A 14,662-nucleotide genomic window follows, 5' to 3' on the forward strand; every position below is an offset into this window, starting at 1 on the left:
CTCCTGCTCTCTGAATTTAGGTAGAAAAGGAAACTGCACATAAGCCAGAGCTGCACTGACGTTTAGTAAAGGACCACACCCCTCCTATCACAGCTTTTCTAGTTTAGGGCCAGGCAATAAAGAAGGAAATTACCCAGCTAGAATAAGGCTTCAAATCTTTCTTTAGATTTTTGAACAAACTCAGGCCTTCGGACATAAACTCTGTAGAAGGCAAATAAGTCAGTTTTTATAATATTAAAAAAATGAGTAGGCTGAACTACAGTGCTGCTGCTTTTCTTTAAGAAAGAAAATGAAGAAAAGCAATTAGGAGTGGTTCTGGCGGTGACATCCAGCAGTGCCTAGCATGGGGTGACTAGATTAAACAAAGGAATCAAAATGACCTTACAGGACAATTTTGCTCTTTAGGATAAGAGCTTGTCTTCGTATCTGCAGTAGAATTTAACTAAAGGAAACACTTTTTTTTCTTTCATGTTTTTTATTTCTGCAAACTAAAAAGAGAACTATCAAAGGTAATTTACACTTATTTCTATTCTTTCCACATTTGTTCAGAGAGCAAACAAAAACTATCCTGCCTTTGTCCCACTTAGCTCTGGTTTTGCCATAAAGCATAGCAGGCCCTAAGGAGCTTAAGTCAACCAGGCTTACTTAAACAACAGATCCGGGATCCAAAATACACATTTTACTTATAAACACTTTGAGCCTAATTAATCTATTTCCCTCCACATCCTTAATTATTGGAGGAAAAAAAGCATAGGAATTAAATGCCATTATTCTTCAAGCTGAATATTTTCTTCCTCCTCCCAATGTCTTATTCTTCTACGAACAGTAAAGACCATAGGCCAGGTGACAGGAGAAAGGTCATATACCCTGCTGTGTTAAAGGTCAATTTTTCCAGTGTCTAAATTCAGTGAAGTAAAGGGCCTTGACCTACAATCACCGTATCTTAAATGTGCTCACTAGGATGACAAATTTCTTCACAGAATCCCTAAAGAATCCCTCCTGGAATCCTTAGATTTTTAGAAAAAAGACTCTTCATTTAAAATAAGTACTTATTTAATTCAATGTACATCAGGCAATGTGGCTTAATACATAGAATAAAAAGGTCTTGCTTGGCTGAGAATGGTTAGGAATCTTTGGCTCTTCCTGGGCTAAGTTATTGAAATCATGAGCTTTCCATGTCTCTCAACTGAGAGCCTGTGTGAGAGGATCTTTAAAATCCTTCCCAACTCCAGAATTGTTGAGTCCAGGCACCAACAAAGAATTTTTATTTTAATATGGAGGAAAAACTCCTTTTGTTTTACCTGTGATTTTCTAAGTCTTTAACTTTCTACAATATTGGCCATTTTTAGGTTTATTTATTTATTTATTTATTTATTTTAATGGAGGTACTGGGGATTGAACTCAGGACCTCGTGCATGCTAAGCATGCACTCTACTACTGAGCTATACCCTCCCCTATTGGCCCTATTTCAAGAGGGGAAAAAGTTTATTTCCCATCCACCCTGTCCAGACTGTTTTTAGATCCTAATATGAAAACACCATGTTTAATCTGACATCTATGTCTGCTCAAAGAAATACTGTACTGTAAAGCCCAAATTCAGCTGCAAAGCTCCAATGAGAGAAAAAGAAGCAAAAGAAAAGTACACAAGTGTTAGGCATACTAAACATTTTATACAAATGAAAACACATTTTAAACTTTTTGATATCTATACTTTTTCATATGCTGTTTCTGACAATTTTGTGCAAATTCAAAAATATTTCCCCCATCTTCTTATTGTGATGCAAACTTTAGATAACAGAATGACTTTTCAAAAATTTCAAGTGACAATCAACAATCTCATTTAGAAGCTCTAATTTCCTGGCATGATGTTGACGGAGCAGGCTTTCCATAAACGCCTTCCAGATTGTCCACCTTTGTAATGGTAACACTAAAGAATTTGTATCAAGTTGAACATGCCAGAAGTTTCACAAAGTTAATTGAATCTACTGATTACTGTTGCTACAGAAACAAAATAGCATCTGTCAAGTCCCTAGATAGACTTAAAAAGTTGGAATGAAATCAGTTGGGTAGACATGAGTAGTTCAAATTAAGACCAACTGCCATCTTTTAGTCGTTGATTCCAAAGTATAACAAATAAAACTCTCCTATCACCCAGTAATGGATGAATCCTTTGTTAATATCAAACCTCTTTTGACAGAGCTATAAACAGTTTTTGCCTTAACATTTTACGTAACAACACTCGAATTCCCAGGTCTCTTTTCTGAACAAGTCATCATAAGTCCTCAAATGACCTTAACTTATTATAAATATTGCCCAGGTATTACACCACTTTGGTGGATTAATAGGCTTTCCCCAAACCTTTACCCTATGCTCTGATCAGTTTGAGGCAAACATGGGGATGAAAGGCTCAGTGCTCTAGGGAGGACTAACTAGAGAACTCCCTTACCAAGTAAAAAATATTTATAAATCTAAAAATGAAAATGAAACAAAAAAAGGAGAGAGAGGGGAGGCAAAGGAGGTAAGAGGAAAGAGTTCTAGTGCCAGAAATAAGATTAAATTTTTTGTAGGATAAAAGTGAATTAGGAATCTTTCTCTTTTTGTCTTAAAAAAAAAGTGCAATTTTGGTAATTAATGGGAAGGCCAAAAGACGACATAATAAAGAGGATTGTGAAAAGCATATTATCTGAGCGTGAACCACATTTACTAAAAAGGACACAAGCAAAAGGTACAGCAAAAATGGGCTCAATGATTAATTTTCTCAAGTGCAGAGTATTATCAACCTTCACCTAGACAGAAATCACGTGAAGCCTGAGGCCAGCTAACTTTAATCAGAAAGGCACTATGCAGCCATTTTGTATACCTGGACCCGGAGTGGCAAATACTCCTCCCAGAGATCATCCCACAGCTCCTGCAGGTCTGAAATCTCCAAGGGATAACTCACAGGTGTCCTGTAAAGGGGTTTCAAAGACCTGTTAAGGAAACCAGAACTAACTCCATCTGTCATGATATGGCCAGGCCTGGCTCCAGGTGGGCTGGATTTCACTGGAATAGGAAGCTTGCTCCCTCGGGGGCTCTGGATGGGCTTATAATCAAGACCTTTAATCATGCTAAGAGCTAGCTCCAGCTTGTGGTTACACATATGCTGTGGCGCCTGTTCATCAGAACAACAGTCACACTTTACAAGTTCCTTTGCACCTCGCTCAGTTTCCTCATCCTTTTGTTGTGGAGGACTAGCCTGGACACTTGCATCCAAAGATTCCACAGAGGATCCTGGTGTCCCTTCCTCCATGCTTTCTCCATCTGGGGGTATCTTCGTACTTGGTAAATCCGGTGGCCCAACCTCAGACAATGCCTGTTCTTCAGTGCAAATGCTGGTGGACCACCTGGTAGAAGGGCCACATGAAATACTTTTCGCCACCTTTCGAGGCACCTTACAAATGGCTTCATAGTCAGAATCAGCAACCCGCAAAGCTGCACAGCCACGGCATCTCCTGGGTCGGTTACCGGGACCTTCGGAAGCATGGCAGCTGTGTAGCTCCTGAATCTGATCCTCATTTTCTACCCAACACTCAAACCCTGAATAGGCAAAGTCTTCCTGGAGCAGTGCAGAGTATCTAACATCAGGTAAGCCGGAAATGTCAACCGTCCCATTCCCCGCCTTGGTCTCCGCGCCAGTGTCATCGTTATTCTTCCGATACATACTAGCAATGCAGAACTTGAGGCGGTCCTTCTCCAGCAGCAGCTTTTGCAAGCGCTCAATTGAAAGGGCTTCGATCCGGGCAATGACGGTGTCAAATCTATAGATCCGATCAAGCATGAAAGCACACTTGCTGCAAGCAAACTCAGCTTTGCCATCTCGAGAGACATCCTTGCCCAGAACGTGCGAAAGTAGAACCTGGAGGTTGAGCTTGGATGCCGTGTGGAAGATCCAGCGCCGCTGGTTTCCGCACAGCTCGCGGGCACAGATCCTGCAAATCTCCTTCATCTTCTCTCCTGCGGTTGCCGAGCTTCCTGGAGGCGGCTGCTGCGCGGTGATCATTCACCGGTGCTTGGCTGCGTTCCGTCTCCCGCCTCGGTGGCCTCCGGCCCGCATGGCACAGCTGGGTGAGGTCCCCACTCTGCAGGGGCGCTCCTCAGCCAGCCGAGCGCGGGCTCTGGGTACCAGAGTGGTCAGCCCCGCCCCGCCCGTCCGGGAGGGGGCGGGCGAGGAAACGCTTCAGGGGGATGCTGAGTGACAGCAGCGCAGGCCGCGCTAGAAACCTGCCGCGTCTCCTCCAGCTGTCTCTCCCGCCACCGCCGCGTCCTCAATGTCCTCCCTGTTAACAGGCTGGGTTCTCGGTGCACTGGCTGCCGCCCGCTGCTGACGCAAAGCCGCGGAGATTGAGGATCAGATTTCAAGATGGCGCCAGCGGCCCGGCGCCTGCGGCCACCGGCAAACTCCTCTGGGAGCTGTAGTCCGGGAGGCCGGCTCCTCGCTCTGCGCATGCGGGGTGGCGAGTGCGTCCGCTCGCCTCCAGCTTACTTACTGCTCCTCGCCGTAAAACGCTGACCTGGCTCACAGTGGGTACCCGGTTGGAAAGCAGGGCGGATGCCGACCACTGCCAGGACACTTTCAACTGCTAAAATTTCACCCCAAGAGCGCGCCAGTTCCCTCACGGATCCTCCCTCCTGCCGCTGCGGGATGTTCCGAGGCTCTGCGTGGGGAGGAGAAAGCCGAATCCCCTCCCCCTCTCTCCACGGGTAGTGCCACGTACCCTGGATGGAGCAGCCTGGCAGCACCACTAGGTACCGCTGCGCGCCACCTCCCTCCGGCCTGCAACCCCTCCCCACCCAGTCCGGTGCCGGAATTAACAGGCCCTGGGGCGTAAAAGGCCCCGGGGAGAAAGGGTTGATAAACCAGCGGGGGGCAGGCAGGTAGGGCGGATCTTAGGAGTCTCAGTTCGACCTTTCCCTCGACTGTTGGGCTTATCTAGAAAAGAGGACAAGTGTTTCTCTTCATGATGTTGAGGTTGAGTTTAGCATTCCTGGATGATTCGCCCTTTTTAAGAAAAGAAATCGAGAGAAGGCATAAAGCAGACACCTGAGAAAGAGCCCATCAAATATACCACATGAATGTAGCTGGTTAACCAAGATTTTGAAGATGATAGAAGAGAAAATGAGCTTTTTTTTCAAGAATGTTGACACCTGAGCGTAGACTGCCATCACCGAATCCTCCTTCAGGTTCAGGTAGACTGCAGGTCTTATTTTGAGGCGGGAAGGGGAGACAAAACACCAGAACAAAAGGCCTTGTTTATCTGAGCAAGAGTCCAGAGGGTCAGGGAGGGCTTCGATCTGCAGAAATGGAGCTGGGAATTTCCCTGACTTCAGTTAGGACCCTGTCTTATTCCACATTATCCAGTAGTGAGTCACCCCACCCTTATGTCTAGAACTTGGGTGCACACAAGGGGAACTGGAGCTCTCTCTAGGTGGAATCGAGGTGTCAGCATCCATTTGTAATAAAGAATTCTCTCCTGTCTTAAGAGATATGCAGACTCCAGATGGGAGGAGAAACAGTCCCAAGCAATCACCTGGAGCTTCCCCAGAGCAGGACACTTTGCACTTGAACGATAATGCTACTCTTCACTAACTTGACCTTGTGAGTTAAGGTCAGCAACAGTCTTAAGTATTTCTGAACCCCATCTGCAGGACAGACCCCATACTCCTAAACCTGGAGACATCCAAATGCCTTCAGTGAGAGCGTCCAGACTTTTTATTGAGGATTAAATGAGATGATTTGGGAAAGTGCTTTAACAGAATCTGGCTCATTAAATAATAGCTAATATTATTATTTTATTATTATTATAATGGGAATAGGTTAAAGTAACCTTAAAGCTTTATGGGGCTCTGCACACATAAGATTGTATCGTTCTCTTATTTAATCATCAAAACAAAATCTTAGTAGCTCCTTTGTGAGAGATAAGGATCGTCCTTAGAGCTTTGGGTTTAGTAGGCTATAGAACTCTACATCTGTGATTTCACCGAAATATTCATCTTCAGGCCCCGAAACCAAGAATGTAAAATAGAGTGAAACTCGCTACAGGTGCATTTTTGCCTGCTTCTAGGTATATGAGCTTCAGAGTCAGAAATTAAGTAACAATCTTTGGAATCTATAGTGATCTGTAGAGAGGCAAGGAGTTTCTAGCCTGCCAGCACACTCCTACCCTGCTGTACCCTGTCCTAAGTATTGTCCTAAAGAACAGCAAGGACTCAAAAGTCCAAAGAATGCAAATTAAGACATTAATCAAGGCCTCATCTTTGACTGGCAGTGCAAGCCACGTTTTCCTATTGGGGAAAATGCTAATGAAACAAAGTACTCTTCAGGAGCAAATTCTGAATAGTACTTTGTATTATTCTATTTTCCTTCATAAGATTTTGCATCTGACCTGTGTCTCTAAACTTTAATGACAATATGTAGGTAATTGGCCCAGAAGTGCAAGTCAGTACAAGTGGAGAAAAGGCAATTTACCATTGAAGAATATATTTGCTATAATTAAAGAGCAACATCCTGAAAGAGACAGCTTCCAGCAACAGATAGGAATAAATCACTCAACAATTGAAGAAAATTTGAAGATAGCACTCTCTCCACTCCTAGAGAAAATATTTAAAGACCAAGATTCAAAGTGGATAGTAAACTAGAATACCAGAACTTCTCCCAATATGATCACTTGGTATTGGAAAACTAAAAGATCACTTTGTATAGACCATAACACTTGAAAATAAAAACCGAAAAATGAAACTTAGAAGAAAAATTATGTGATGATAAGTTCAGCACTTCATGGTTCTTATCAGTAGCAACTTGATAAGGATTGTGTATTGAGTTAACACTGGCTACCTATGGGGAGTCAAGCAAACTGGGGAGCCAAACAGGAACATTTATTTTTATTCTATACACCATGTATCATTTGAGTTTTGGGCAATGAATGTATATTCACATACTGTTTTTAAAAGGTTTTAAAACTAGGAAATACTCTATAGTTAAAACTAAGAATTGTGCCAATTTAAGACACTTAAAAGTCTGAGTGGTAAAACTTGATCCTAAAATAATAATTTTTGTAATATATATTATAAATATATATAATATATGTGGACAACTTATAGAAACAAGGATTCAAGGGGATAGACAAGTTATTAAATAGTGATTGTGTCTGGAGAGTGGAATTGTTGTTACTGATTTTCTTCTTTCCTTATTTGTATTCTGTAATTTTCTAAAATAAGCACATAATGTGTTATGAGAAGAAAAAATTTGTTATTAAGAAAAAGGTAGGATAAACACATTTTGATATGTTCATATAATGTAAGACTAACCACCAATGAAAAAGGAATAAACTCTGATACCCACAACATGAATGAGTCTCAAAAGCATGTTAAGTGAAATAAGCCACATCTGTACATCCCATGTGATTCCATATGTTTTAAGTCTAACAGCTCAAAGTCTGACAATTCCTATAATGATAGAAATTCAGAAAGTGGCTATGGGGAGTGAGGTAGGATGAGAACTGACTGCAGAGGGGAACAAAGAAATTTTCTAGGGTGATGAAAATGTTCTATATCTTGTTTTGGGTGATGGTTACATGGACATGTAGTTTTAAAGCTCACTCAACTGAATGCTTAGATCTGTAGATTTTATCTGTTAGTATAGTTCACTTAAAAATATTAAAAGGAGTAAATAAATATAAAAATATGTATTACCCATAAACTTTTAATCTGAGTGATTTCTTTGGTGGAAAGTAATCCCCACTTTATTATAAGAATAGCTTTGAAAACTTAAAAGATAAAATATAGCCCAGAAGAAATTCTATAAAAGGCCCAACTGCAATTTCAGAATTTCATAGTTCCTATCTATGTGAGCTTTGGAAATTATTATTTTATATACATTTACACACCACACATTTATGATTGAAGCAAAGCATGTTATTAAGGTGAGACCTAGGTCTTTTGGGATGATTTATAATAGGATGATTACTTCTAAAACTTATCAAAGGTACATAGTAAAAGAAAATTTTACTGAGAACAAGTTTCGTATTATGATAAGCTATAATGAATTAAACAAGTGATTCATTTTATATATCAGCAGTTTGCCCTCAAAATGGACCAACAGATGCATTCACAAGCACGTATTTGCTGTATATCCTAGGTCAAATCACTTGTATCTGTCCCTTAATTTCCTAATCTACAAAATGAATGTAAACAGTGGTTTTCAGCCTTTGGCATGCACCGGAATCACCTGGAAGGCTTGCTGAAAAGTAGACTTAACACATTTCTAATTCACTTGGCTTGGGGAAGGGTTCAAGAATTTGCATTCCTAACAAATCCCCAGATCATGCTGAAGCTGAAGCCCCAAAGATCAAACCACACTTTGAAAACTACCGAATTAGAACTCTTCAACTGTATTCAGAAAAATCTCAGTCCAAAAATCAGAAGTTCTGCAGATAAATGGAAAAACCCATCAATGAAGAACTACGAACAAAGCTGTTGAATTTAGAGAACTGTATGCCCACTTGGAACAAGAGTCCTAAGCAGTATTATGGTAAGGATCTTTTGCACTATCTCTGTTTTGATCTCTAGATTTGGGGACCTGGGAAGTTTCTCTTAGAACAGTCGCTACTTTTGTACCCCCTGTGTTGTCATGTTTCTAAGACCTAATTCTGGGCTGGGAGGGAATTTCCAAGAGGTGGAAAATCCCCATATCCCAAACCAGTTGTATTAGGTTTCATTACCCTAGTTATGACATTGGAAATAGCTGTTCTAATTACTAAAAACTATACCAAAAAAACAAAAAATGTGATTCTGATAGAGAAGCTAAAGCAGATGAGGAAATGCAAGAATATCAAAGTAAAGCCAAGTTAGGCTTAATGGTACCACCACAAGCACGTGTGTGACTTCCCTCTGCTGGCTGGAAATCTTTAAGAAGCCAGAAACATGCTTTGCATTAATTAATAACACAGCACTTCAAAATACTTGTTTTAAAACCAGGAGATTTCAAGTTCAACTGCAGATTACAGTAATATGGTTATCAGCAGAATCTATCCTAAAATAGTAAACATTAGAGTCTTTCAAGTTATTAAATACCTATAGCTGTTTAAGTGAATTTCAAAATATTTGTTAAATCAGTCAACCAATGCAGTTTATGCAAACTCAATATTTTTTTCCTCTGTCTTCAGGGAGCTTTTCATTTTAGCTGAAGGGTGGAGAATGTGCATGCTACAGTTAGAACAACTGACTGGTGAACTAAAGGTTACTGATTTAACTTCATTGTCAATGCAGAAAAAGTGGATATAAGTATAGGCTGATACAGGTGAAGAGGGCAAGAGTGGGACTTGAGTATTACGATGGAGGAAACCAAGGAAAGGACTCCAGAAAAACAAAACGGCATCATCCAAAGTCTTGGAAGTTGAGTTAAACATGGTGCTAACCTGAAGGTAAAGGGAGATGTTGAGGATTTTGTGGGACATCTGAATGGCCAGGTTCATCCTACTCTATACATCTAGCTGTACATATGCTCTGTACATCTCGATAATTGCTCAAAGAACATGTACAAAGGGCCAGCTAAGCCAGACACTGTGCTGTGGGGGGGGCTTTGGCAACTAGAATTTGGTTAATGTTTGACAAAGGCAAAAGAATGTGGACTTAATGTTATAAATTTTAGCACAGAACGGCATGATAACAAGTTTATTTTAGGAAAATTAGGCCACAAGATGGCTTGGAGTTTCAGGGACACGTTTTGGGATGGTTACAGAAAGACTTGTTTTAAAGCCATTGCAATTACTCATGTGTGGGATAATACAGGTCTGCTTTAAAAATGGAAAGAAAATGGTAAATATGAGAATCATTTTGAAGGAATGAATAGCCAGGCTTGATGATGTACATGCAGAGAGGATGAAGGGGGGTGGGGGGGAAGGTTAAAAATGCAGATAAGTTTCTGGTCTGAAAGACTGGTAAAAAAGAATGATCAAAATAAACAGAAATGTGGGAGTTGAAGAGTCCATTTGCAAAAAAAAGAAAAGTATAATTTGGGACATGCTGAGTTTAGGTGACAGAAAACTAAGTGGAAAAACTAAGTCGAGCTCTTCCATAATCAAAACACTGGTAAGAGGGGAACAGAGTTTCAAAAAATGAGAGGGGTGGTTAACATTGTCAGCATCAGGAGAGATGAGGTCAGGCATATCATTTTCTACAACAAAGTAGACTTGTAAACAAAAGACTTGTTACCTTTAACTCCTCAGAATCCTTCTCTCTCAAGCCAAAGCTGAGTTCTTTTTGACCCCATTTCTGAACATCTCAAGTGTGTTCAGAAATGTTGCTTCACATTTTCCTTTTCAGGTTCTCAAAATCTGAAACCTGAACCATGTCATACAGCCTTAGAAGCTTACCCCTTTAGTCTTCCTGCATACTATTTCCAGGACATTTGTAGTAAACATCCATAGTTGTCCACTACCTATGGCATGAAGTCCAAAACCCTTAGCCTGGCATTTCAGTATTTCTACAAAAAGATCCTTATCTACTTCCCTTTCGGCTCATCTCACATTTCTTCCCTAACCAAATGGTGATAGTAAATTTTTGGACATGGATAGTTGTGTTCCCTGTATACCCCTACTTCCATCTTTCCTAGTCTGATGGTGAGGCTCTTAGCATTCCCTTGACTAGGGATTTTTGGCAGAGCAAAGAGCAGAGACTGACTGTGGTCAAATGTATTTCCTGACTTTGAAAAATTCTAAACCCACTGAGAAGATTAAGCCAGGTGTCCCAGTGGGGAAAAGGAGAGAAATGTCTTTGAGGTCAACAAAAGAGAAGGTGAGATTTCACCCGTATCAGGAAGAGACTTGGGGTCTAAGAGTAACAGGGACCCACCCCCATTCCATGTCAGTGTGCTGGGGAAGCAGCAGCACCTGGGGGAGAGGGCAGTAGATGACCTGGAGAAGCTAGACTTTAGGTCAGGGGGCTCCATAAAAGATTCCAGGGTAGGAAGCAGTGAGGAATGGTAGAACTGTGTGTGCTGCGGCAGTGGGTCTTCAGTGGTGGACCAATGATCAGAGTAGTCTCCTTGATGCTTCAACATCAGGTAAAAATCAGGCACCTTCACCTTCACATAACTGAGAGATTGGGGAAGAGGCAGTGTCAAGTGAATGGATTAGAGGGTTGTCAGTCCCACCCCCCAACTTCCTGGGAGGGGAAAGAGGGTGGAAATTGAATCAATCACCAATGGTTAATGATTTTATCAAGCATGCTTTTGTAATGAAGCCTCCATAAAAACCCAGGAGGACTGGGTTCAGAGAGCTTCTGGGCTAGTGAACACGTGGAAGTTCAGGGAGAGTATTATGCCTGGTGAGGGCACGGAAGCTCCACACCCATTCCCACATCCCTTGCCCTATGAATATCTCCCATCTCGCTGTTCCAGTTATATCCTTATGTGATAAACAGGGATCCAGTAAGTAAAACATTTCTCTAAGTTCTGTGAGCTGCTCTAGCAGGTTAATCTAACCTAAGGAGGGGGTGATGGGAACCTCTAATTTATAGCCAGCCAGTCAGAAGTACACGTAACAGTCTGGACTTGCAACTGGTGTCTGAAGTCCGAAGTCCAAGGAGGGGGTTGTTGGAACCTCCAGTCTATTGCTGGTCAGATGCACAGGTGATACTCTGGGATTGTGACTGCTGTCTGAAGTCCAGAGGCAGGAAGGGAGGAGGATGGGGAGTGGGAGGGCTGTGGAGGCAGTCTTGTAAGACTGTATCTTTAACCTGTGGGATCCATGCTATCTCCAGGTAGATAATGTCAGAACTCAGTTGAATTCTTGGATACCCTGCTGTGTCCAAGAATTGCTTGGTGTTGTGTGGGAAGTGCCCCTGCTCTCAGCACACATGTTGGAATTGGTGATCAGAACCACTGAAAGAGTATCTTTATCCCAGATTTCTCCTCGGAGTTCAACTCTCTAATGGCCAACTGCCTATTTGTATGTGCATCTGTAGGTGCCAGAGACATCTCAGAATTATCCCAGGAAAGACTGAACTCTTGATTGACATCTTCCCTTACCTATAGTGCCTCCCTCTCCTTCCTCTTAATTCTCTATTAAGGGTCAGGGAACTGTGGACTGTGGGCTAAATCCAACACCACCCTGTTTTTATAAATAAAGTTTTACTGGAACACAGCCATGCACGTCCTGCATGTACTGGCTGTTTTTGCACTACAACAGCAGAAATCTTACGGCCTGCAAAGTCTAAATTATTTACTATCTAGCCTTTTCCAGAAAAAGTTCACTGATCCTTGCTCTTTTCAGTGTAGTTATCACAATTTGCAACTATTTATTTGTTTTATTACATGGTTATTTACCTATCTCCCTTATTAGAATGTAAGCTCCCTGAGGGAAAGGACTCTGGCTTGTTTATTCTTAAACTGTTTCTCCAGCACCTAACAGCACCAGTGTCTGGCCATGATAGGCACTCAATAAACAGTCACTGACTGGAATGAATGAATGAATGAATGAATGAATCGCTTTTCTTAATTTATTTTGCTCTCTTGCCTTAGCACAAAACTTCCATTCTTGGTTATCCTCTAATGACCTCATATCTTAGGAAAGAGAAATTTCATAATAGTTAGTCCTCTCAACTTCTTTCTCTTCTACTCTCTCCTCTCTCCAGATTAATCTTTCTAAGACAGATCTCAGATATATCACTTTCCTGCATAGTAACCTGGAGACCTAAGGACTTACCCATAATCATAAACTTCTTAACCTGCCATCTAAGGCCCTCTGACTCTAGCATCATCCTATCTTTCTAGCCTACACTCACTTCTCTCTACATATACTCACTATGCTTCCTTGTCCCGAACCTCCCTACCTCTCTGTCTTATCTACTTGTAGTGTTCTTCCCTGTTACTACCACCTCCACCTGTCAAAATCCTGTCCAACCTGCAAGTATTTCCTTTAAGCTGTCTCCTTAATCCCCTCAAAAGACATCTTTCTCTTCTTTGAACTTCTAGAGCACTTCTATAGTAATTTGTGTGTCATTTCTCCACATTGCCTTCTCCCCTTTAGCTGGGAAGCTCCTTAAGAAATCACACTTTACACATCCTGTTATCTTCTGAGGTACTTAGAACACTATGTTCCTAGATCTCAGTACATAATCGAATGAATAAATTGATGATTCTTATTTTTATCTCTAATTAAAATCCTACTCATTCCTTACAGATCAGAATCTTCACTGGCCACCCCAGCCCATGATTTTCTTCCTTTTTCTACTGCTTTGTATTTTGTTTCCATTACTTTCTTACCTTCCAATTAGATTGGAATCCCTAGAAGGCAGAGACTAAACCTTATTATACGTCTTTGTGTTCCTCTTCCTTCACCTTATAGTACTTTGTGCCTTGTAAGTGCTCAATAAATATTTTCAATGAGGCTGTAAAGAAGCCCCTCTTTTTTCCACCTCCTTTGCTGCTCTATGAACTATGATTGCCTTAGCTGAGAAAGCCAGTTTCTGAGACATGTTACTAATGAAGGTTGTGCCTCGGAGACAGTGATCTTGAATGAGGATTTGTAAATGAGTCTCCAGCTTCCACATTCATCAGCTTAAGAAGAGGATACTGAAAAGCTGCTCTTAAAAAAAAAAATCTCCTTACGTGAAGTTGGCTGGAGCTGCCTGAGCTACTAATCCCTGCAAGGTTTTCAGACTCTGCCTTGAGCACTGAGAGCCTATTCTTGCCTTAACCTCCACGTCAGATCTCTCCATGGCAACACTGGAATGTTTGCTATTTTAGGAGATCTGCCTCACTGCATGCAGTGTTATTTACATTAGGTTCCCAACAAGGCATAAATGCAATGGCTTGAGTGTCCACTGCTTTGCGTGAGTAGGAAGGTCCTGATGGCCTAATGGATGCCTCTCCCTAATTCTGCTGTCCTATTTCATTTTTTCAGCCAACCACAGTATAATTATACATTAATAAATATTGCTTTTACAATACTCAGGGGGAAAATGGAGAGGGAAAAAAAAAGGAAAGAAACAAAACAAGAATTCCTCCAGGCATTCCTTTGCAAATGCATTATTTCCCCCTGCCTTCACACCTTCCCATCTGGTTTCATTTAAAAGGTTCTTCGAGATAAAGCTTCCACCATTCTGTAGAGTGGAATAATATCAATAAATGGAACACTTGCCAGGTTTTCCCTGCAACTCTGTGGATACCTTCACGAAGGAAGAGAAAAACGCTTCATAAACAGCATTTTATTAGATTTTTTGCCTCCCCCGTAAAAAAAAGATGTAGACAAGTTGCTGCAGGACGACAGCTCCATCAAAAAGCACTCTGATCACAGCAATGTGCTGTCTGCCTGAACCCGGACACGGAGGACTGAAAGCAAACTTGGAGTGTTGTTGTCAGTCAGAGGCATGTCAAGTGTATGGCCTTTTTCGCTGTTCTATGGAGTTAATTATATAAAAGAAGTTCGTAAGTATTATGCAAGTACACTCCTGCTAAAAGGGGTGCTATACAATGTTCTGGTAGAATAGAAAAGGAAAACAGAGGGATAGTAAAATCAATTCAATCAAATAACCTTTATCAAATCTGTCTGTCTTATTTGAGGGAAGGAAGGCTCTGTAGTAAAACTTCCTGTACTCAGAGATTATACCCCAGTCCAGACTTTCA

General features: G+C 41.4%; 1 protein-coding gene across 25 annotated transcripts in view; it reads right to left on the reverse strand.

Annotated features, from left to right (window-relative positions):
- PDE4DIP (phosphodiesterase 4D interacting protein) overlaps positions 1 to 14,662 on the reverse strand; it is a 195,017-nt gene that overhangs the window by 71,036 nt on the left and 109,319 nt on the right. For 7 of the 25 annotated variants that reach the window (XR_004322587.1, XR_004322586.1, XM_032486899.1 and 4 more), the window contains exon 1: positions 2,861 to 4,796. The exons of 11 other annotated variants lie outside the window; for them this stretch is intronic. Coding sequence is in view for 12 of the 14 variants with exons in the window: in XM_032486899.1 (XP_032342790.1) it covers positions 2,861 to 4,039 (1,179 nt within the window). In the remaining 2 variants the exon portion in view is untranslated. Of the gene's footprint in view, positions 1 to 2,860; positions 4,804 to 14,662 lie in introns of those variants that run through there. 7 more of the 25 variants (XM_032486895.1, XM_014564400.2, XM_014564401.2 and 4 more) reach the window with 3 other exon arrangements.

Source organism: Camelus ferus, chromosome 9 (assembly GCF_009834535.1).
Source record: "Camelus ferus isolate YT-003-E chromosome 9, BCGSAC_Cfer_1.0, whole genome shotgun sequence".
NCBI lineage: Eukaryota > Metazoa > Chordata > Mammalia > Artiodactyla > Camelidae > Camelus > Camelus ferus.